Source organism: Peromyscus maniculatus, chromosome 3 (assembly GCF_049852395.1).
Source record: "Peromyscus maniculatus bairdii isolate BWxNUB_F1_BW_parent chromosome 3, HU_Pman_BW_mat_3.1, whole genome shotgun sequence".
NCBI lineage: Eukaryota > Metazoa > Chordata > Mammalia > Rodentia > Cricetidae > Peromyscus > Peromyscus maniculatus.
Window position 1 is genome coordinate 17,656,364 of NC_134854.1, and position 25,493 is coordinate 17,681,856.

Here is a 25,493-nt window from a genome sequence, read left to right on the forward strand (position 1 = left end):
CATGGCACTCTCCCATTCTTGACCACATGAAGACACCATCTGATGAGCCAAGATTTTAAAATAATAAATGCAATTAACTATGCCTGAAGAAATTGGTCCTTTTTTTCACTGCTCTTACTGAAACTAGTTTAATATTTATACTCAAAACATACTTCTGGTTTATTTGGCTTACACTTCCAGATTACAGTCCATCATTGAAATAAATCAGAACAGAAACTCAAGCAGGGCTAGAACCTGGAGGCAGGAGCTGGAAGGGTGCTGCTTACTGGTTTGCTTCTCCTGGCCTGCTCAGCCTGCTTTCTTATAGAACCAGGACCAGCAGCCCAGGGATGGCACCACCCACCATGGGCTGGGCTCTCCACCATTGATCAAATTCATTATTGACATATGGGGAAGTGACCGGAGATAAAAGAACTGAAAACATACCCTACCAGAAGAGTTGCAGACACTTAGTTTAGTGTCACCTTGATACCTAGACCATCTGCTACTGTTCTGATGCTTTTCATAAGGCAAACACAGTAGCCAGCAGTACACGCCCAGGCTGGGTAAGTGTCTCAGCTTCACTTCAAGAAATAGGGCTTCATTCCGTAATGTCTGTGTTATGACTGGCATTCAATCTGGTTACACACCAGAAAAGCAGATGGAAAGACTTATTTTAAATTATTTGGAAGCAACAGGTGAACCAACTAACTGAAAACAAGTTAGGTACAAGTTGAGTTTTATAAAACGATTGCCTAACATGTAGGTTTTGGCATATGAAAGAAACTGGTTTTAAAAATTGGTCATTTTTTTTCAGAGGAGATTAAGCTATTGAATAATAGACAAATGGTACAAGGAGATGACGTTAATTATTAACTAGTCAGTGGGAAGGCGAAGCCAAGAGACACACCAGAAGCTTAGCCTTGTGATGGGCGCTCAAATGACTGGCGCACCAGCAAAGGCAGCGTTGAAAAGATACTCACTAATGGGAAGGAAGTACCCTGAGTGTCTACCCTCTGGGGTCTACTGAACCAATTTAAGTGATGAGACGGCCCGGGTGTCTTCAGTGACTAGGCCCTGCATGTCTCCTGGTACATGTGTTTATGTGATGATAATGCATAGCTGCTTGTGACTGGCTACACACACCACTGCACAATTCTATTGAAGAAAAATTTTGTTCATTTCTTTCCCTCCATATTCACTCACACCATTTGCCTGACTATAATCGCTAATTCTGAGAGACTTGGTCCAGAAGCCAGGTAGTGGCTGTTCCTTCTCTTCAGTGTCTCTTCAGACACTTGATCTTATCTTGCCATGAGTTTTCTATCACAGACCACAATGGCAATTCCCTGATACAGGTCTCCTTTGCAGTTATATGCACATGGCTACAAACACCTGTGATATATACTGATGTGCAGTTCTTACCAAGGCTTGATTGTAAAGAATGATTCTGTATCTCATCAGATGCAAGAAGTCATTGTCATGATGCCTACTATTTATGTTCCTTGAAAGAAAAGTGACTGCCAAATATTTGGCAAGGTAGTGATGATTGTAACACATATCTGGTTTCAGAGATGTTGAAATGTGAACAGACTTGCACCATAGACTTGATGCTATGTGGTCCAGAGATGCTAGTACTAGGGAGGAGTGGTCTTCCTGAAGGGTTCTTCCAGTGCGCTGCCTTGTTCTTACATGGCTAAAGTGTATACTTATGGGGAGAAAGATGGCCCACTTCCCAAAGAGACCTAAAGGGTGATGTACACAAACAGAACTCAACAGCTCTAAGATAGTGCCATTTTTATCTAGAATGGAGAAATTTAGAATAAATCATAGAGGAAAATGAAAAATTTGGATCTGCAATTCAAGGCACTCTACCATCAGCTCAGTACACACCCAAGGAAACAGTATCTGTATTCGTGTCCTTCATCCAAAGGAAAAACTTCCTTTTGACTGGAAAAGAAAATTCTACCACCAAAACTGGAAGGGTAATTATAAACATGACAGTTTCTGAAGGGAACATGACACACTTAGAATATATTCACGAGGAAGCTAGTTGCCTATTAAAATGTTTTCGTGGGTTGGCAGCGCCAGTGTGGCAGAATGATGGTACTTTTTTCATGAATGTTGGCTCAAGAACTTTAGATTATTTTCATAATTTATATGTAATCAAAGGTGCCACCCGCTAACTTCCCTGCTGTGAAGACTCACGGGAAAGGGTTCTAAGCCAGAATAAGTGTTCATTACAGCTGAGGCCAGCATGCTTGGAATGAAGATGCCCTTCTCATATCTTGTTGTCAAGAAGATTCCAATATCAAGGCAGCTAGACTGACTACCTCAGTGTGTAGCAACAAGTTAGACTGCGCTTCAGCATTCTGTGAGCGTCAGATTAGTGTGGGGAGGAAACCAAGACTTTTGTTTATGTCCATACTGTTCCAAATTGATGTTTAAAAGACAAGTGTATGGGTAGTTAATATCTTTTATTTATTCATATTGGGGGATCAAATTCCCTGTGAGCTCAATACAGGAAGCATATCCAAAGGAAAAAAAATGGGCATAATGATTGCACAGAACTCCAATATAAAATGCAAAAAGTATTCCTCTTCCTTGTTTCTAGCTTCTCTCCACAGGGCAAGATGATCTCTCAGTCTCATAGGGTGGCTAGAACAAACCAGGGTTTTAATGCCTGACCCTGGGTTATGAGGCAAACATATTGCAATACTTTTAAGGTGCAGCCTGGAAAATCCAATGGGGTTAATTGGTTGCCTTGGTATCATCAAAGTGGCAGGAGCTAATCTCTAAGCAGAAGGGCATTCCTCCCTTCTACTTCTGTCTTATACTAAGAACCCACTGCCCAGGAAATCACTGCCACCTTGCTAGGATTGTTTTGCTGAAATAAGAGATTACTCTTCATTATTAACTCTTAGAGCCCAACATCTTTGAACAGATCTATCATTATCATCATCACCATCAATTCATGATCATCATTGATGAACTGCTTTGCCTTCCTTGACAAAAAACTCAGACATCCTTGTGGGCAAGGTATACTGATGGAGGTATTGGTGCCCAAGGTGCACTGATTGAGTTATCGATGCCCAAGGTGCACTGGTTGAGATATTGGTGCCCAAGGTGCACTGATGGAGATATTGGTGCCCTTGTCTTTGTGGCACTTGAAGTCTATGATCAACTTGATACCATCGACAGCTTTATTCTCTTTTACAATGAAGTGTTTTTGCAGGAGAATTTATAAATTGGCAGATGTTTGTTCTTATTATATGAGCCTGTACAAATTTCAAATGTCTTCTGATTCTCTAAAGTATGTTTATAGATCTATCTTTATCTATTAATTGTACACTCCCTAGTAATGTAAACTAACCCCAGGAGGCTATGAGATATTTAATGTGACCACTCTGAATTGAAACTTAATGTGTAGGTAAAATATACAACATATTTTGGACTTAGTTCAAATGTGAATGAGAAATATAGCCTAGAAATTTTTATATTGATTACTTCTTCAAATTATATTTTTAGAGATGTTAGGTTAAATAATAAATTAAATTTAAATTTCATTATTTTGATTTTACTATGACCATCAGATCCTTTTAAACTACTCTGTAGCTAATAGTGTTTTTTTTTTTTATTGGACAGAACTAATTTAATTGACAAGTCGCTTCTGGTCAAAGGCAATGCCCATTCCATATTAATTAGTGTCCAGTGAATGTTTGATTAACTAAAATGTCAAGTTGAAATGAAGGGTGAAGATTTAAGATGATTTTAATTTTGTCTAGTATTATTATTATTGGCACGGGGGGTATGAGAAAGAGAGAAAAGGGGATGTCCTGAATGTGGAAGTCAGTTGTTTTCTCCATCTTTGTATCAGTTTTGGGGATCAAACTCAGGTTGTCAGGCTGGTAAGGCAAGCACTTCTACCTACTGTGACATGCCACCAACCCCATAACTGTTTTTAACCAGTGACTGTGGCACTGTCAGTTTAGAAAATGATAGAGCAAGTTGGGATAGGTTGGGTCTAGAAATCCTAAGATGTTTTTAGTTGTCCCTGGTGTGTGGTGTTTGAACATGTACAAGAAGAGATGGAGGCTTCAACTGTAGCTGCTTTAGCATGAGTTACCCAGATGGTAAACCTGCATCGTTTACCTATTTGGTTAACTATGATTTTGTTGCACCTTGTCATGTTTCTTCAAAAAAGATCCATTTCCAGAAAGGTTTTCCTTGCATTTAGCCACAATTCTTATGCTTAGAAACCATATTCATATGCACATTTTGTTTTAACTATGGTTTTGCCGACCCTTTCCCAGAAATTCTAGTTCAGTAGGGAAGGAGCCCAGGACTCTCATCACACTGGAGCGCCATGTGCAGTGCTTTGGCTACAGCGCTGGGGGACACTGCCAGATGGTGTGTAATCCGGTCACATCCAGAGAGTCTGTGCAGGAGACGCAGTTTGCTCAGTGATATTTGTTGTTGGTATAAAGAACTAAAAAGTACATAGACATTTGAATGATCAAAATGAATCAAAAATGTTACAGCAAAGCAAACAATTGACTGAAGCAAAATCCAAGACTATCTTTGGAATGGGGAAAAAAAAACATTTGCAAACAGTGTAGATGTAATGTGCAAAGAACTCAACAACAATAAAATAGTCCAATTTTAAAATGAGGAAAGGATTGAATGGACCTTTCTCTAAGAAAAACAAATCGTCAACAAAACTGCAGAAAGATGCTCAGCATCACTAATAATCATGGGAATGCAAACTAAAACCAAAATGAGCGGTCAACTGATGCTTAATAATGCTCTCTGGAGAAAGAAAAGGGACACTTAATGGCAAGGGAAATCTGGGACCATATGTCCTGCTCCAGGAATGTTCAGTGTAGACCTAGCCCTGTGAAAGCAAGTGTAGATCAAAACCAAACAAAACAACTACCATAGCTATTCCACTTCTGACTAGAAATCATTTATATAAGAGGAGAATCTTGAAGTATATGACACATATGTTCATTGTGTCATTGTCCAGAGTAGCTAAGTGTGGGAGGAACCTAAGTGTCAATGGTGCGTGAATATATGCAGTGGACTGCTAGTTTTGGAGGGGGGGGGGTTGATTCTACCATGCTATAAGGAAATATGCAAAGTGAGAGAATCCATTCACAAAACACAAATACTACATGGTTACACTAGTAATGAAGTGTCTAAAGTTGTCAAATTCACAATCAGAAAGTTTAATGGTGGTTGTCAAGGTCAAACAGATAATAGCGAGTTGCCAGTTCAATGGGTATGAAGTTTCAGTCATACAAGATGAAACATTCTTGAGATCTGTTGTGAGAAATGCCCTGCAATATATTGTCATGTACATGTAAAAAAAAATGAGAAAGGTATCTCAGCCCATAAAGATGTGAGTTTGACCCCAGAACCCACACAAAAAATCAGGCATGGTAGCACATGCTTATAAGCCCCACTCTGGGGAGGGAGAGACCAGGGAATCCCTTGTGATCCTCAGGTCTCAGTGAGAAATACTCTCTCATAAAACAAGGTGGAAGGCTACTGACAAATGATGTCCACAATACATACACACACACTAGAAATACTCTCTCATAAAACAAGGTGGAAGGCTACTGACAAATGATGTCCACAATACATACACACACACTAATGCATCCATACCTGCATATATCCATCCAAAAACTGAGATTAAAAAAAATTAGTTTTACTCGAATAACAACAACAAAAAGAATCAAAAAGTACTAATTCCCTTAACAGTTCATGGTAAATCAAACTCAGTGAAAGAGTATAGTAATTTCATTTCTTTTGAGTATTTTATGATAATTTTTGTTGGGGGTGTTAAGTGAATGTATAGTTAGAGTGTGAATGTGAGAGAGCTTGAATATAGCCCTATCCATGGTCAAAGCACACTCATCTTGAGTATCCTTCTTGAGGCAACTTGTCTTGACACCCAGATGCCCTCAATGAGGAAGAGAAAGAAGAGAGGTGTAAGTAATGGGTTGCTGTGATTTCAGATACTCAGGAAGAGTCAATTTCCCCCTCTCATCCCAATAACTAAAGCAGAGAATTTAAAGACTCACTGCCATTCTCTTAAAACATTTTTAAAAATGAAAAACCACCACCACCACCAACAACAACATAATACCCTTATAATTTTAAGGATGCTGGTCACCAGACCTGCCTGAGATGTAGTGATCGGTTGATTTGACAGACATCCAGAAGTGCTAGCAGGCATGCCAAGTGCACACTTGGCAGCAAGAGGTCTTATGCCAGGCAGAGGCCCTTTCTTTCTCAGAACTGCTAGGGAGATTGGCTTGCTGTCTGGGAAGCTGGTGGGCTTTGCCCTTGGGGTTGGCCTGCTTCCATGAGGGGAGCAAGCAGACTGAGGGCAAAGACATAGGTGACTCCCCATATGTTGTTGGTTGTTTCTGGGCTCCTTTGGGGGGACCTGCCACCCAGCTCCTAAATAAATCACGCACGGAGGTTTATTCTTAATTATGAATGCCCGGCCTTAGCTTGGCTTGTTTCTAGCCAGCTTTTCTTAACTTTAAATTATCCTGACTACCTTTTACCTCTGGGCTTTTCCTTTTCTTTAACTTCTGTATATCTTACTCTTACTCCATAGCTTGCTGTGTAGCTGGGTGGCTGGGCCCTGGAGTCTTCTTCCTCCTCTAGCTACTACCTCTTCTTCTTCTTTTTCTTCCATCTCTCCCCTACTCCTTCCTCCCAGATTTCTCCTTCTAGATCTCCTCTGTGCCTGCCAGCCCTGTCCATCATTTCTCCTGCCTTGCTATTGGCCGTTCAGTGCTTTGTTATTCCACTCAAGTATTTTAGACAGGCAAAGTAGCACAGCTTCACAGAGTTGAACAAATGCAACATAAACAAAAGTAACACATCTTAAAATAATATTCTATAGCACGCATATTTACTAAAGAAATTAAAATGTATTGCTGGCTTGATGTATGTATATATCCTCCACTGCCCTCTTAGAATCCAGTTCTATCCCATTGGATCTTTGGGGATTTGGGTTTTTAATTTTCTGTCTTTTTTGTTTGTTTTTGCAATGTTCTGATTTATCTCCCTAAGATCTTGAGTATGAAATAATAATAAGGTGCTAATACTCACCGTGTGTCTTAAACAATTAAGATGCTCTATGTACACTTGAAAGCACCGTACATCACTCTCAAACCATATCCTGCACCCTCTCTACAGGGTTCTTCTGTTTGAAACAAAGAGTTATCATTTCTAGCAAATTCTTTATATCAAAACATCATAGTACTCCATTAGAATGTAAAATGTTATGTTTTATGTATCAGTTAAAGTAAATTTAATTTAAAATTATATAAAGAAGGCAATAAAACTGGACCAGTGAGATGGTTTGTCAGATTATGACTCTTGTCACCAACCTAACAGTCTGAGTTAGATCCACAGAACCCAGATGGTACAAGCAGAAATTGACCCTTAATGTCCTCCGATCTCCATGTAAACACCACGGAATGTGCATTCACACACACACATATACTAAATAAGTGTTTTTAAAAATTGTGATCTTAGCATTTTAACATGCACAGTTGATGCAGGTCCATATTCTGCACTATGACCTTGTCACAGTTGGACCCATTTATTTGTTGCTGTTTGTTTCTTTTCAAACAGCTGTTTTATAAGAAGATGAGCACTAAAGACTTTGAAAAGTGCTTTTCAAAATAAATTGTATGATATTGGTGTATGTCAATATATAGCATTATTTCATGCATTTTAAACTTTATATAAATGATAACATATTTGATATAGTCTTATGAAATCTGTCTTTTTTTTTTTAAATCATTATCCTACCTATTCTTTTCCTAAAGCTTCATTTGGGATATTTGTTCTAGGATTACTCAGCTAAACCATTTTTGACACCAATACCTGGCATTATTTTAGAACAGTATCTGATCCTTATCATACAACTAGACCTGGGCTAGACTGAAAATATGTGTTGAATTAACACACAGTTGTAATGTAATGTGTAACTGTTAAATGTATTTGTTTTATTTCAGGTTTAATATAACATATATCATGGTTTTTCTCTGCCCCTTCTCAAATCATCAACAGTAGAAAAAGAAGAAAACATGTCAGGACACAAATGGTAAGGAATTTGTTGCTTGTTTTTCCACTGGAGGATGATAAATGGAAATTGCACTGTTTATGCTTAATAAATGAGGATGAAAAGGGACAGTCAAGAGACTTTAGCTGTGAACAGCCACCTATTCAGTTTCCAATGTTAGTGTAGCCTGGTTTAGTGTCTCTGATCAATGCTGGATAAAAATCAAGCAACAAAAGTGTTATAAATACTCACGTCACTTGTATTTGCTAAGAAATTCACTGCTATACATCTGCTCTTAGGAATCTGAGGATAATTTTTCTTACCACCATTTCATATAACCTAATAACTTGGTGATTTTTGCTACTATCTTATTTGTAACTTCCACTGTTGGTTGGAGGCACAGTGCAATGTTATGTGGGATGCCGAAAGCAATCATGTAATCAATCAAGCACTATTTCAGTTTTATTAAATTGTAGACACTACATCTTTAGTGAACATTCAGAAGCCAATCATAGTTAGATATGGTACACATGTTAGCTTTGTCATGTATGTGCCTGTAACACATCTAAGCAAGAAAGCCTCTTAGAAGTTATTTAATTGGTATTTCTTAGCATAGTGAACCTGCTACCCACCAAACAACTAGAATGTTGTCAAGTTTCACCTTCTTTAATATGTGTCATGAAAAAAATACAATAGTTTTATTTTCATATGTTAAAATAGTTATATGAAATATACTTTTTAATCCTTCCCTTCTTACCAAGCAAAGTATCAGGCCCAAAGTGCTCTGTAATATCAACCTTTAAACTTCAAAAGAATTTTTGCATATCTCAAAATATAAGTTTTTTAAATAATTGATAATGGCTAAGGCTATCCTTGAGCATTCTCATTGAGCATTAATCCAACAGTTGTCAGACTGTTAAATCGCTTCGTCTTGCCTTGTTATGTCCCTGAGCTGGCTCCATCTCAGCACCCTCACAGTGACGGCCATAACCTGGGATTCTCAGTAGTTACCCATTTAGGGACTAGATAGCCCTAAGATGTAGGTAGACCCTTTCAGAGCTCAGCTTTGTGGGCTTGCTGTAGATACACTGCAAAGTCTCACTTTTCGTTCTGTGTCCTTAACAGTTTGAAACCTGAAGTTCCCATTTGTTAAATGATGGGTGTATAAGGTGCTTACTGGACTTCTAAAGCACTCCCGTCATTTTTGTTTGTTTCGTTTTTGTTTTTTAACTCCAAATGGAACTTTTTTCTGTTGATCTATAATTATTTAACTCCCCACCCCCCCAAAAAGGATCCAATACAAAGTCCATCATCTCATTTTTTTAGAATCCCATTTCCCTAAAATAATCTATTTGGGCTAGATCCTTCCAATCTTTTAACATGTGCATTATATAGAGATGTCATCTTTTTCATATAAGGTATAACTGTTTTATCTTATTTTCTCTAATATGGAACCAAAATAATCTCTTAGCTAATTAAGAAAGATATAAATATCACTCTCACAGAATCCTACCTCTTTCACCAAAGATAAGTATCATTAAAGACACCCTCAGACAGGTTTTCTGACTTTCTAAGACTAAAATCTCAACTTATAAAGTTGACATTATACGTAAGCATAATGGACTTACAGATGAAGAGTATAAGTCATCAAGGTTGAAATATAGCATCTTGCTCCAATCTTATAAAGCAGCTCCTGCTTTAGAACATCAGCTTGGCACATCTAGAGTGCTGGTGGGCTAGGGTGGGAGGAAGGAGGATTTGTTTGGGGGTTGGGCTTTTGTAGCAGGAACTGAAGCAACTAGGATGTGGACAGAGCTAGGAGGAGGGATGGAGCACTAAGAGCAAACTTCCTATCAGTATTTGGGGCCCTCTGGTCACTTTTAGGGAGTTCGATGTCATTATCAGTTGTCTTCTAATATATTCTTACATTCTTCTCCTTTACATATATTATATTTGCTTCTCATTACAGTCTTTCTAAGGAGTGACTTCCTATCTATATTTTAAGCATTTATGTTGAAGAATTTAGTTTTTATCACCCAGAAATCTCTAACAGATTATAGAATTTAATTTTTTACTTTATTGTTTTAATACCAATTAATGTTAAATCTACACTCTTAATAAAGTTTAAAGTGCACGATTTGTATTGTTAGCTATAGGTCCAGTGATGGCAGATCTCCAGAACCTACTCATTTCAGCATCACTGAAACCTTAAGACTTGATTAGCCATTCCCCACATTTCCCTCCCCCCAAACTCAGCCACCGTTCTTCTCCCTGACTGAGTCTGACGGTTTTAGATGCCTCTGTAGCAGGTTATAGACATGCTATTTTTCAGCCCCTTATCTCCTTTCCTGCTGTCACCTCACTGTGGCATAATGGAGGTGTGGAGAGATGTGCTTCTGTCTGTCCTTATCTCTGACTCACCGGGCTGTCCTGAGCTAGTTACTGGCTTCCTTGGCCTTGTTCTTTCCCCTCACTAAAGGAGTGTGCCCAACCTAAGATACACATATACATTCTTTCTGATGCTCAATTTCCTGATTTTCTTAAGATTCAGAATTTTCCCACTCTAATTTTTTTAATTTGTGGAGTGAGAAAGAATTAATTGATTTTCGTGGTATAATAACCCCATAAGAAAGCATTTGTGTGTTTATCAATAATGTAAATGTACAGTAGAAAGTCATAGCTAGCTAAAATACTTCATAGTGTACTATCTTAATCCTTCTGAGAGCCGTGAGTAAGATAGCTCTCTCCTGTTTCTAGTAGTTATTCCTGGGAGCTGCAGGACCGGTTTGCTCAAGATAAGTCAGTTGTCAACAAGATGCAACAGAAGTATTGGGAAACGAAGCAGGCCTTTATCAAGGCCACAGGGAAGAAGGAAGATGAGCATGTTGTTGCCTCTGATGCAGACCTGGATGCCAAGCTAGAGGTAGGCTCTTCAGAGCTCTTGGGCCCAGCAAAGCTACCTTGCAAGAGTCAAGACCTTGGAGTGAACTTTCTAGATGGTCTTAGTTTGCTCACATTAGACAGTGAGGAAAACCTTGGATCAGATCAATTCAATCCTTGTATAGTTTTTAATCTACAAAATCTGGCCCCAGCATACCTCTCTTAATGTGTTTTCAAGCACTAAATTGGAATGCATGGTGTGTGGTAAATTCAAGGAAGTGTTTGTTGAAATATCAATCACAATAAAAAATCTGGTCATTATATCTGAGAAACTAAAATTGAACACTAAAGCCAGGCAAATGTTTAGTCAACAACAAACAAAATGACCCCTAGAGTAGAGTCTAGAAAGGTTGTTACTAAGCCATGGAAAATTCTAAAATGAATTAAGCAGATATTTAGTTAAACTATATAGCAAATAAGTTAATATCCAGTTGTGTTGTGGAATATCTGTTTACACTGTGAAGATGTGTCTTTTCCAAGGTGCCTTCTGATTGCTTTAATAAAGAGCTGAATGGCCAATAGCTAGGTGGGAAGAGGTTAGGCGGGACTTCCAGGGACAGAGAGGACTCTAGGAAGAAGAAAGGCAGAGACACCAGCCAGACCCAGAACTTGTGGGGCACACAGAATGGGACAGAGCTAGAAGCCACATGGTAGGACATAGATTAACAACAAAAAATGGGTTAATTTAATTTATAAGAGCTAGTGGGGCAAGCCTAAGCTAAGGCTGAGCTTTGGTAATTAATAAGTCTCCATGTCATTATTTGCAAGCTGGTTGGCAGGACAGAGAAAGACTCATTACACAGTTGATCTACAGCATTAGTATGAGTAGAAGGTCTTGTTGGACATTTTTGCCTGTAGTTTTCCTTACATTTTGAAAGCAAACAGTAATTCTGTGAGTGGCAGGTCACTGAGGAATACTATATTCCTTGGATGATAGTCAGTAGAATCTCTTAAGTTTAATATGGCAGCTAAAGTTAATGAGTTTAATGAGTTCGTGAGTTTGCAATTAAAAGCTGAAAATTTCAAAGCCTTTTCTAGACTGGTCATTGAGTTATACCAAAGGGCTAAGGGGACATCCATGGTAGCTGTCAGTTACAGAACAATGTCGTCTGTGTGGAAGAGGAGCACACTCATACTATGAATCTGAGGGCCGAGGCAAACCGAGACTGGACTTTCTAAGGTTTAGGTTAATGAGAGATGGGCTGACTTTGAGAAAGTAGATGATGCCCTATACAGTGGGATCTGAGCTGCTATTGCCCCTGCAACAAGAATGCTTACTTGTTCCAGCTATTATGAAGGTTACATTGGGTATAATTCAAGGGATGGTAGTATTTATTGAGTGCTTATCATCCTGACAACCTGCTTTCTGAATGCTCCTGACATACCTGGCCTCTGCCTCCTTCCCCTGGGTCTCACTTTCTTTTTTTTTTTTTCTCTCTACCACTCTTATATTATTCATTTCATGTTCCAGCCATTATGGCTTTTTCTCAGATCTCTGGGTACAACCAGCTAGTTCAGACTCGTCAAAGCAGTTTCTGTGGTCTGCCTGAACACATTCGCCCCATATCTTTCCTTGACTGACTCATTTTCATAGTTCTCACAGCCTAAAAGTCACTTTGAAAAACCTTACCTCACCATGCTGTTCAAAGTCCCTGGCTATCTACCCACAGAACAGCTGTTCACTAACACATGGCCTAGCTTTATTTTGCTTGTAGTACTCATTTCTGCAACAGAAATCCCTCTGCTGGGGAAAACAGGAAGTCTAAACCCTTTGGATTCATGGTCCCTGGGAAAACCTCAGGTGTAAGTTTGTTTGCCTGCCTTTTTTCCAGTAGAAGGTCAAATTCCGTGTTAGCATTAATCTCCGCTGTGTCCCCAGCCTGTCCCAGGCACAGTTTCCAACTGAATGACTGTGTAAATACTCACTGTATATTAGTACAAACAGTATCAGTTCTCAGCCCTTTTTCTCCTGTCATTGGAAATTGTGAAATTAAAGCTGATGGGGTGCTGTTTCACAAGAGACTACCATGGAACAGAGTAGAGAGAGGAAGTGTCTTTTCTGATGTTTGTATCATAAATACAGTTTAAACCATTTTAAGTTGTATGTGCTTTTCATGTCTCAGAGATTTTTTTTAAACAAGCTAGTAAATACAAGCATTATCCAAAAAGTTAAGCTTGGCATCATGGTAGCCCTGAAATCCCAGAACTCTGGAGGTTAAAGCAGGAAGATTGACAGTTTGAGCTTCACAGCCAGACCCTGTCTCAAAGATATAGTAATTTAATATTTAATTTAATTTGCTACTGTCTTAAACATTATATTTATGTGGAGGTTTTTGCAGCAGGATTTTTATTGAAGCAATTATGCTTTCATCTAAATAGCTGCTGTCTTAGACCACACATCCAAAGTATTTGGCCTGTGGCTTAGTGTTTTGCCCACCAGAGGGATTTCTGTTGCAAAAATGCTAATAGAGGTATGGATATTTATAGAGAGACTGGGTCCCCCAGTAGAACATGAGAATGATGTGCAAACTATTATGGAGTGTTCTCACACTGAATTCTCTGCAGAAGGCTAGTTTGCTCTGCTGGTCCAGAAAATGTGTACCCATACCAAGCTTTCTTAATAGATTAAGAGCAAGGGAAATGTTTGATGTGTAAGCACAAAGATCTGAGTTTGGATCTCCAGCACTCATGTGAAAACAGGACATGGTAGTGGGGGGCGGGCAGAGGCAGTTAGATCCTGGGGGCTTGCTGGCCAGCTAGGCAGTGAGAGACCTTGTCTCAGACAATAAGATTGTGACCATTGTGATGATTCAGTGAGTAGGAGTACTTGCTGTGCAAGGTGATAACTGAAGTTTGATCCTCAGAACCCACTGCAGAATGGGAGAACTGACTCCTGAAAGTTGTCTTCTGACCTCTACCTGCATACCTGCACAGTGTGGTACACACACACACACACACACACACACACACACACACACACACACACTAATATGGACAAAATTTAAAAATAAGGGGGTTTGCCACAACAGAAGATACACATTGACCTCTAGCCTTCTTATACACATGCAAATGTCAAATAAATAAATATAGCCAGGCAGTAGTGGCGCAAGCCTTTAATCCTAGCACTCAGGAAACAGAGGCAGGCAAATCTCTGTGAGTTCAAGGCCAGCCTGGTCTACAGAGTGAGTTCTAGGACAGGCTCCAAAACTACACAGAGAAAACCTGTCTTGAATAAATAAATAAATAAATAAATAAATAAATAAATAAATAAATATGTATATAGCTGAAAGTTTTCCTGTGTCCTGCCTGGTCTGCAGCCTCTCAGACCCAAATAAACACACAGAGGCTTATATTAATTAAAACTGCTCAGGCTGACCACTGACTACCTCTTACACTTACACTCAGCCCATTTCTGTTAATCTATGTTACTATATGTTCTGTGGCTTTACCTGTGTGCTATGGATGACGGGCGGGCATCTCCTGACTCAGCCTTCCTCTTCCCAGAATTCTCCTTGTCTGCTTATCCCACCTATATTTCCTGCCTGGTTATTGGCCAATCAGCATTTTATTTATCAATCAATCAGAGCAACACATTTTCACAGCATACAAAAAGACATTTCCCCATCAAATATAAAAATAAATATAGTTATTCTTCTGCAATGAATTGAGAAGTTAATACATAAATATGCTCAGGTTTTGTCTTTTGATAGCTGCCAGGGCAGAGTGGACTATATTGATGATGAAAATGCTTGCATTGAGTGTGGTTCACAAGTGCATACAATTGTCACAACTCATAGAACTTAACATTCCAGAGCTGGACATTTTGTTGCACCTAACTAATATCTTGATCTTAAAAAGTCAGAAGTAACAATGGACCACACGGTTACTCCTATAGAATCTGAATGCATTGGTTCTTACACTGGTGGTCTGTGGTCCAGAACACTGCTGTTAGCATCTGCAAAGCAACAAATTCTGATCGTTTTCTGATATTTTTTTAAATGGGGAAAAACTTTTTTTTTTTTTGCCTAAACAGGTTGAGGATATAATTTAATAAATAAGCAAATTTGTTTCTTCATTAATAGAATAAAACAAACTTTATTCTATTAAATATGCCTAAGAACAGATTTTAATCTTTTTAAATTCATTCACTACTTCTGTTAGGTAATTTGGTTATATGTATTTTGAAGAGATCATCTGTTTCCACTCAAATATTGAAGTGCTTTATGATACCAAGACATATTTTTATGTTGGCATGGCTAGTAACTATATACGAGGAGGAAAATCCTTGGCTTGCCTCACTGAGTGGCTCCATAGGGGCAAGATGTTTATCAGCTTCTGTAACTGATACCTGCCATGGTCTCTGAGTCCATGGACAGGGGTTTGAGAAAGTATGAAGTCTGTCATATTAGTCAGCTTTCTGTCATTGCAGCAGCTATCATAGAGTTAAAAGGAGAAACAGGGTTATTTTTGGCTCAAGGTTACTCAGTCCCATTGCTTCTAGTGATCTGATGAGGGAGCTTATCATGACAGGAATGCCTGGGCAAAAGAAATCTGTTTACTTTATAATAGCCTGGAAACAGAGAGAAGCCTGGAGTCCTAACACCCCATCAAGGGTGTGTCCTCTATGGCCTCATTTCCTTCCACTACGCTCTCCTTCTTAAAGGTCCTACCACTTCCTACAGGCAGACAACCTTTAGCATAGGGCTTTGGGGAGACATTTACTCTCCAAAGCAAATCATCTCTTCTTATTCTTGAGTGATGTCATTTTCTGAAGGAAAGACGAAGGCTGCTCTATTAGTTGGGGTTCTCTAAAGGAACAGAACTAATAGAAAGAACATATGAAAGGGGATTTATTAGAGTGGCTTTTTGTGGTCTGGCTAGTCCAACAAAGGAAAGACTGAGAATACAGTGGTTATCCAGCCTACAAGGCTGGATATGTCAACTGGTCTTTCATCTACATTAGGTCCTAAAGAAGTAGGTTCTCCACCAGCAAAGGAATGCCCCAGCAGTAGTATACATGAACTTGCCAGTGAGGGTGAGGGCAAGCAAGTGAAAAGCAAAAATTTCCTTCTTCCTTGTCCTTGTATGTAGGCTGCCACTAGAAGGTATGGCCCAGGTTTAGGGTAGGCCTTCCCACCTCAAATGATCCAATCAAGAGAATCCCTCACAGGTGTGCCCAGCCATTTGGGTTTTAATTGATTCCAAATGTAGTCAGTTTGACACGCAACATCAGCCATCACAAAACTACCATGAGTTCAAATCTAGTTAGATTCTTTTCAATACAGTTCTCCTGCCTTCTCCCTAAGTTTCTTCATCATGGCCATAGTGTGGCATGGGGTTGTCTCACTATGCATTTTGTGTTATTACTAGGAAATAGGTGTTAATGTTTGTTCTTAGCTAAACACCATTTTAAAACGTCTTCTAGATAGACAATATTCTGCCAATTGATTTTTGTTTGCTTAATCCAGTTGCTTACACATGCTGTAAAATATAAATAAATAAAATATAAATATGTTTTGTTTTTCATCTGTTATTTCAAGAGTTGAGGAAACAACTGTTCTGTAGAACTTAATAACAGAGATGGTCAGTTTCAGTGAGTACAGATTTTAGGTCATTGATCATTCTCTATGTTTTACTACATATGACATCAAATAGAATTTTGAGGGTCTTGCTTTTAGCAGGAAAATGGAGTATTGTGGTTTTATTCAAGTGTATTTTACTTGCACTGTTGTCTGTTTCACAGCATTTAATTGTGTTTTATTGCAGTTATTCCATTCAATTCAGAGAACCTGTTTGGACTTGTCTAAAGCGATTGTACTCTATCAAAAGAGAATATGTTGTAAGTATGACTTAAGTATGATATTGAGCAAATGGTGAGAAAAAGCAGAATATTTTGCCATAATGTATCATATAAGTAGTTCAGGAACTACTTAGGGAGTGTGTCTTTGTTCTTTCAAATGTGAGGGAGTCCTCTACTAGTTTTACGTTTGATTTACTTAGGCCCTTTACTTTTCAAAACTAGTATCAGGCTAGGGTACTTTTTACTGGATCATCATGAATTTGGACATACTGTTTACTATCCCAATTATAAATATACTTTTGGTTCTGTATTTCAGACTTTTTGATTTGGGGTTATTTTTGATTTCCATTTTTTTTTTTTAATGACCAGGTAGGGAGAGGAGGCACAATTAGTTAATTCATTGAATATATTTTGTGGACAGAACTTCCTAATGAGCATTTCTTATGTTACATTATAATGTGCAGAGTTAAAATTATGTCTCAACAATGGGACAAGAGAGATGATGCAGCAATAAAGAGCACATATTGTTCTTCCATTAGACCGGAGTTTGGTTCCCAACACTCACATTGAGCAGACCATAGACACATGTAACTCCAGTTACAAGGGATACAGTGCCCTCTTGCCTCTGTGGGCACCTATACCATATGTTACTTACACACACACACACACACACACACACACACACACTATGTCCCAGCAATGAAGTGGTCTTCGGATTGTGTCAGCAGGGGTTGGCTGCTGGTTTGTGGGTGAGCCATGTCATCACAGTTGGGAAAGGAAGGAAGAGTTCTGTACCGCTTAGACTGATCAAGATCACGACGTTGATGAAGGACTAAAAATAGAACCATTAATGTGAAGGTGTTGCTATGCAGCTGCCATAGAGAAGAAATATAGCAAATTTCTCTAAACTGACATGGGTTGATTTTTAAGGTAGCATTTTAAACAAAAGAAAACTAGCATACATACATGTAGCATGCTGCCAGTTGTTCAGGAAAAGGGGAATTAATAAAATATAAATGTGTAAAAAGAAGGATGCATGCAATATGTAGAAGTAACCAACTGTCTTATTAAATAAGAAACACAGAACCAATGTAAAAGAGAAAGCCGAGAGGTCAGAGCTCAGAGCTAAAATCTTACCCTTCCTCCTGCAAGCTCCTAGCTTCCTGAAAGAGAGCTATTTCCTGTGTGTAAGTCATATCATAGTCTTTTGTTCTGCCTTCTCATTGGTTGTAAACCCAAACACGTGACTGCCTTATCACTGTCTGTATGTACAGCCCCCCAGGTCTTAAAAGCATATGTCTCCAATGCTGGCTGTATCCCTGAACACACAGAGATCTACCTAGCTCTTCTACCAAGTGCTGGGATTAAAGGCATGTGCCACCACCGCCACACTCTTGCTATGGCTCTAATAGCTCTGACCCCCGGGCAACTTTATTTATTAACATACAATCAAAATCACATTTCAGTACAATTAGAATACCACCACACAAATATTACAAAGAGCATGCACACTGTGCTGAAGAAATTCAGGAAAGAGAAATCACCAGTGAAAGGAATTAGATCTCATTTGAGCAGGGATGGAGTTCATGAGAAAGAGCCAGGAGGAAGGGAGGGAGGGGTAAGAGCAGGGTGCTAGAGATGACGGTGTAGCTTCATCCCAGCAAGGTGAACAGTAATTCTGACTCCTAAGACCTTAGTGATGTTTTACATACTCACAAAATACCTAAACAGGACCTGGGGGCGGGATAGAGAGTGGGATACAGACAGTCGCTGATGGACCGAATTGCACTGCAGGTAACATCACTGTGCTGGGTGGATGAGAAAGAAGAGAATTAACGTCAAAAACTGAAAAGGCAGTATTCTTAGAAGGGGAGTAAGAATCAACACAAAAGGAAATACACACAAAAACCGGAGCAGATAATTAATTTATTGAACCTAAGTAAATGGACCAGCAATTCTAAAACTACTATATGTACGCATGGGAGGTTAAGCAACTAAATGTAGTGTAGTTGAGAGTCTATAAAACAGGCTGCAGGTCAGGGAAGAAGGTGCTCTAGTGCACACGTGGGGAGTGGATGACGTCATTGCCGTGAACCTGGGCAGGTCCATATGCACAGAAAGGCACACAGATGGGCACGTCTGCCTGGGCTGGTACATTTGTGTCTTCCCTGCCTCGAAGCATCTGGAAGCACCAAGAGCCCATAGCACTGAGTACACCTAGCATTCAAATCTTGTTTTCTGCATACCCCTTTTCACACCTTTGGGGAAGTGACTGACTTCAGGCTTGGTACAGGGACATTAAAGATGAGTCTGGAATGCCTTGCGGTACCAGAACTTAAAAAGTCCTTGAGAAGGGATGGAGACTTAAAGGACACAGAAGCAAGTCTGCAGTCAAAGCAACAAGATAAATAATGACAGTAATAAAGTATAAATCATAAGAAGTATAAGTACTGATTATGTCTGTATGGAGATAGATGGACAGGTAGACAGATGGATTAGTCCTTGCCTTGGTGTAAATTGAAAAGATAAAATAAACCCTTTCCCCCTGGTTTGGTTTCTGTTGCTGTGAGATGAATAGTGTGACCAAAAGCAACTTGGGGAAGAAAGAGTTTATTTCATCATGAAGGGAAGTCAGGGTAGAGACCTGGGGGCAGGAACTGAAGCAGAGGCCATGGGAAAACGCTGCTTACTGCCTTGCTCTCGCCTGCTTTTGCTCAGCCAGCTTGCTTATACAACCCAGGAGCATCTGCCCAGGTTGGCATCACTTCCACGTTAATGTAGGCTTGACCCTTCCACATTAATTAATTGCAGACATGCCCCTTAGGCCAATACGATGGAGGCAACTCCTCTAATGGATGTTCCATCTTGTAACTCTGGGCTACTCTTAGAAGGTGTCAAAGTCTTAAAATGCAAGGCAGTATGAGGAACTGTCAGGGCTTGAAGAAGATGGAGACCCAATACCTTGTTGCTATGTGGGATCCAGGGCTAATGTCTGGAACAAAAAAAAAAGAACAATAATGGAAAATCTGATAAAAGTCCAAATAAGGACTATACTTTAGTTGACAGGATTGAATCTATGTTTTCTGGTTTTGAACCTTGAACCATAATAATATAAGATAAATGAGAGGAGAAGCTGGGGATGGAAGCATAATTCTGAATACTCTTGGTATTTTTTAAGTCTACCATTATGTTAAAAGAGTTAAGGAATCATAGGTCGGATCATATTGCCACTCGCTTTAGAACACTGCATATAAACTTATCACAGTTTATAAATTAGGAACAGTCTAGTCCCAGCTTACCCCTTGGGCCCCATTTCCTTTGCCTTCCAGATTCCAGGAGGTCTTTTGCACTCAGTGTGTCCCCGGCTCAGAGTGTCTCTGCCCTAATAATACCAAGAACGCCTCTTTGTCACTCAGAACTCAGCTGCTTCTAGAGCCTTCCCTTACTACTCAGTCTAAAGCAGTCACTTACTCAGTTTCTCTGGCATTTTTCCTTTTGTGCCCTGTGTCTGTGGTTATGTGTGTTTCATTTTCTGTTGCCTACCACTTGGATGTGAACTCTGGAGGGGTGGGGACAACCTATGTCTCCTTCCTCACTACTGGATTAGCTGTAAATCTGGACAGTTGATTAACACTGCTAAGGAAAAGGTTTTTATAGTTCTTTAGCTGCTTTTTATCTTTAAAGGACGCATCTGAAAATATAATCAGCAAGTAAATGTGAGTGGGTTCTTATTTGAAATGTTACGGCCTAGTTAATTGAAACTTTCGAACAAGTGCAGTCTTTGATCTATATTTGATAACATATATGTTGCATGAGAATGACCATCTTGTCTGGCCTTGACTCTGATGGAGCTCAAGCTCTCTTCAGAACTCTGCCCATTAATCAGGTCAGCACAGGAAAATCAAGCCTGGTTGCCACCAAGTTTAATCTTCCAGGGCATGAAATGACGAAAATTATCCCTGAACTCTCCAACCGACTTAGATTCTTTAGGAGAGACTCATGTCACCAAGTGTTCAGCCAAGTCTACCAAACTGGTTCCTTTGGGACTGAAGTTAAATGTGTTCATTCGTATGTGACTTAGGGTTTTTAAGGTGAAAAAAAGGTGACAGTAGCCTACCGCTTTTAGAAGCAAAAATGGAAATTCTCTCTCCATAGAAAAGAAAAGGTTCTTGGTAGAAATGAATGGATCCCATATCAGTCAATGAAGAGAAAATACATAAGGCATTAGGGAAAAAATCATGTAGACTTTTTTTAAGCTACATAAAACTATGGCATGGATATCAAACAAGCATTTAAAATGAAATGTAGTGTGTGCAGGGACAAGGCAAAAATAACAGCTAGTTCAGTTTCACAAACATTTCTTTAGTGCCATGGATATGAGACTCTCTGCTTGGCCTGAGAAATACCAAGTCTGGATGTAGTCTCTGAGACGGCAGAGTTGCATGATGAAGTCAGACACAGGCCGCCTGGGCTCACACTCTCTGACACATAGCCAACATGGCAAGTGCTGACACATAAGCCCAGAGGACACTGCTGTCCAGAAAAAAGTGGGACCGGCCACTTGTTAGAAGAAGCCTTCAACTGGGCTTGGATCTGTGAACTTGATTTATTTGCTTTTTTTTTTTTGAGACCAGCTTTCTTCTCCTCAGTAGCCCTGACTGACCCCAACCAATCTCTCAGTCTCTGCCTCTACCTCCTGAATGCTGGGATTATAGGGATGCATCACCACAGCTGGCTTAGGGACCTTGGATTTTGAGAGAGAAGTATGGGGAGGGGTATTATTTATCTCATGAAAAAAGGGGATGTCTAAAAGCCTCTCCTTCTGCCTCAGGACTTCCTTCTGCAGCAGGGGACTGCTGAGAAAGAGCTGTAGTCACAAGCAGGCAAGCAGTAGTGAGTCCTTTGGATATATGGTTCCCATTCAACCTTCTGTAGTAGTTGTTGGAGAGGTTGGTACTAAGGATGGGGTACCATTTGAAGTGTGGACAGATTGATGAGTTGGTGAAATAGAACAGCCTTCAGACAACTGTAGAGAACCATCAGCTTTATTGAGTACATGGAGCATGCATTGTGTAAAAGAACTGGCTTTGGGAGACAAGGGTTGTGATGAGGGTCCCGTTAGAGCTTCATTCTTGTATTAGGGTAACTGTCATTCAACTCCCACTGTGTCGGTGGAGGTAGTTCTTAGGGGCGGATGTTTGATTCTGGGCAAAGACTGAGTTTACACAGCTGTGCGGCCGTGAAACCCATTGTGATTAATTTTGCTTGACTGCACTCATGTCACTGGACCACTAGCAGTTTGGCTGGAGGGGACACTGTTCTCTGTCTTGAACAGACTTGCCTTATAGAAAGTCCCTAATAGGAACCTGTCCCATTTCTCAATCATGACCTTCTTGCCACAGTCTGAATGACTCATGAAAATGGACAAAAATTCTTGACATTTCAGAAGTAGTTACAGAGACAGACTGTATGTATGTGTGTACCTGTAACCTCAATATTCAGGAGGCAGAGGCTGAAGGATCTAGAAGGATTGGGAAGTTGAGGCCATCCTGAGCTAGCAAGATTCTGTGTCAAAATACCAAGATTGAGGCTGAAAAGATGGGTCAGTGGGTAAAACAATTGCTTTGCAGGCAAAACATGAAAACAAATTAATAGGAAGACTTCACTTTGGATTCCAGCACTCAAAAAGCTGGGTATAGCCCCATGTGCACCTGTTACCCCAGAACTGGGGTAGGTTAGGAGGTGGAGTCAGGAGAATTTCTGGGCTCACTGACCTCTAGCCTAACTCCGTGTTTGGTAAGAGACCTGTCTCAAGGGAATAAAACACAGGGTGGTAGAGCAGGACACCCAACATTCCTCTCTGGCCTCAATACAAGAACTGGTACACATATATCATACCATTGAGCTACATCATTACCAGTGATGCAGCTCAATGGTAGAGTGTTTCTATTGTAAGCACAAGGTCCTGTGTTCAGTTCTCCAGCCCTGTGTTTGTGGTGCTGATGATGATGTATGTTTGGGTCTCTTTGTAACTGTTTTTGTGGATGCTTTGTTTTTTTATAAAATCAGTCTCTAGAATAGGGAGAACACTATTACAAATAATGATGCTGATCATTTTTGTGACTACTTTGTGACCTCCTGAGAATGTACCCTGTGCTCCTGATGGTGCAAGAGCAATATCAAAAGAATCATAGAGTTCCTTGACTTGTTATATTTTCTACCAATCAATCTGTAGACAGCATGCGCCAAATCACTGTCCTACTAAATTGCCCCATCTGTACTTGTCTCTAAAAATAAAGCCAAGTTTAAGCATACCCAATTCAGATTTGGTTCCAGCTCTGTATTTTTAAAATTTACCAAATGGTCAACCTGATGGACTACCCACTTTCAGTCCCCACTTCCAACTCCACCTTGCTTCATCCTGGTTGAGGGATTTGAGGTGATTTACAAAGGATAGAGTGCATGTAACTCAGACAGCAGAGATCAAAAAGTCAGCAGGAGGAAATAATAGGAGGCAGCCACAAAAGGTCCCCAATGCCAGCCTTGACAAACCCAGCTCCCTCATTTCAATTTGGAGCAGCGCATTATGGGCTCACTTTTCAGGACAGAGGTCGTTTTCTGGTTCTGATTACAGGGCACCAATCTCACTGACAGATGTATTCAAGTGAACTTGATCTCTCCTATTGTAAATGGAAGACCAGCATGGAAGTAAAATGGCTGGTGGGGGAGGGCGAGGGACTCACCTTGCAGCCTGCCACTTGGATTTAATTTCCTCTAATCTTTGCCTCTGGAGAGCGGGAGGCCTTGGGATTTGTCTCTCTCACTTTATTTGTTATAAAGATGCTTTCCCTGTTTTCTTCATCAGTCTTGTCTCAAGAAGAAAATGAACTGGGAAAATTTCTCCGATCCCAAGGCTTCCAAGATAAAACCCGAGCAGGAAAAATGATGCAAGCGACCGGCAAGGCCCTCTGCTTTTCCTCCCAGCAAAGGTGTGTGACCTTCTTTGGGGCTGTGCTCTGGGGGATCCAAAGAGAATTTGGATTCACGTCTTCATAAGGGGCAATCGCACAGTCTAGAATGCTTTAGCCTAAGCCAGAGGAGTACTGTTCTGTAGTTGGAGGCTTTCCACTGCCCTCTGATTTAGATAGCACATAGGATTTGTTTTCCTCTTTGCTATTTAATCTTTTTTGTCTTCTGCTCTGTGGGAGGCAGTGTAGATGCCAATCATTGTGAGTGATTGTATTTGACCTTCAAGTTGTTCATAACAACCAGTCTGATCCCCTTTCAGCATTTGATTAAAGCAAGAGCCTAATGAGACCAACTTGAAAGGTTCCCTCTCTGTTCTCTGTGGACTAATTCATGGCAAAGAGGTGGTGATACTCTGGATCACACTCCTCAGGCCCATGGCCAACAGCAGCACCTGGGAGCCTGGAGGCCCCACCCCCATTCCCACTAACTCTAGCTCTACATTTTCACCAGATCTGCAATTGATTCTGATGTATGTGAAAGTCTGACTGTCCCATCCAGTACAGAGGAAATTGTGACTGAACAGTTGGATTTCAAAACACAACCATGACCAATGTTTATGGACTATGTTAAACAATCCTGAACTTTGGTGCCACACAACTGTTTTTTGTGCCAGAGAAAAGAGACTCACTCTCTCCTTCCATACTAACAAGCCCCAGAAAATGTCTCCATTAATATCACACAGAATTATAGCTAAAGAAAGTTTGGCAGGTAGTTTCCAAGATTATTTAGGCTTCAGAAATCCACTTACTCAAGTTGCCCCCCCCACCCCACTCACCCTAAGGCTTTCCCTCCCTGTGATGCAAGAGCAGGCCATTGATTAGCAAGTCACATGAGTGTTCCTATGGAAACCCAAGAAAGATGGAGCAAGAAAAAGGGGACCAGCAATATCGATAGACTTTTCAGTGACCCCAATCTTGGACAGTTTGGATTTTGCTAATGACATTTGGACCCTGGACTTGGAGGCAGTGGCAATGGTCAGAAATGAATGTAGCATTTCCACATTCTCTACCACAGTTTATTATTTTAAAGAGTATTTTCTTATAATCTTGAATTGTATCTTTAATTCTTAAAACAGATCAACCGAAAAAAGAAAAGGTCTGAAAAATTACCTTGATTGGTAATTCTTTGTGTATATGGCCTCATCCAGTCTGGCAAGGAGAATTGATTCCTAGAAAAACAGAGAGTAAATGCTCTTATGTTAAGCATGAAGTACCCCTGATTTCAGTGACAAAAAGTGTACCCATACACCAAAATTATCTGTTTATGAAAAACAGTGTCCAAACCCAGACCACCTGGAGAGTTACTGCTATTAATCGCATTGTTAATTATTATGATATTCAGTTGCAGTCTGGATGACTACGGACCAAAATGATCCCACAAAGTACAAATACAGCATCTTAAGTTAATGTATCCTAATCCTCTCTCTTTTACTTTTACTCTTTTACTTTTAAGTGGTTAAAAGTCCTCACTTTTAACCACTTTTATGCAGGCCCTCTCTTTACTTTTTACCATTCCCTACGAAAGGACAAATATCTTAGAGTAGCCCTTTGGTTCTTTAATTATTTCCACTGGGTAAATTTTCATAAATGAAATGGTGGGCCAGTCTTGCATTGGAGGATGATATTTTCATTTAGTAAAAATGATATTTTT

At 39.9% G+C, this 25,493-nt stretch overlaps 1 protein-coding gene across 14 annotated transcripts in view; it reads left to right on the forward strand.

Annotated features, from left to right (window-relative positions):
* The window catches only part of Ica1 (islet cell autoantigen 1), a 141,603-nt gene that overhangs the window by 14,695 nt on the left and 101,415 nt on the right, over positions 1-25,493 (forward strand). For 8 of the 14 annotated variants that reach the window (XM_076566204.1, XM_016005440.3, XM_042272799.2 and 5 more), the window contains exons 2-5: positions 8,028-8,116; positions 10,832-10,997; positions 16,781-16,853; positions 23,680-23,803. In XM_076566204.1, coding sequence (XP_076422319.1) covers positions 8,100-8,116; positions 10,832-10,997; positions 16,781-16,853; positions 23,680-23,803 — 380 coding nt within the window. In that variant the 5' untranslated portion in view covers positions 8,028-8,099. The remainder of the gene's footprint in view (positions 1-8,027; positions 8,117-10,831; positions 10,998-16,780; positions 16,854-23,679; positions 23,804-25,493) is intronic. The other 6 variants (XM_076566206.1, XM_042272801.2, XM_076566202.1 and 3 more) reach the window with 1 other exon arrangement.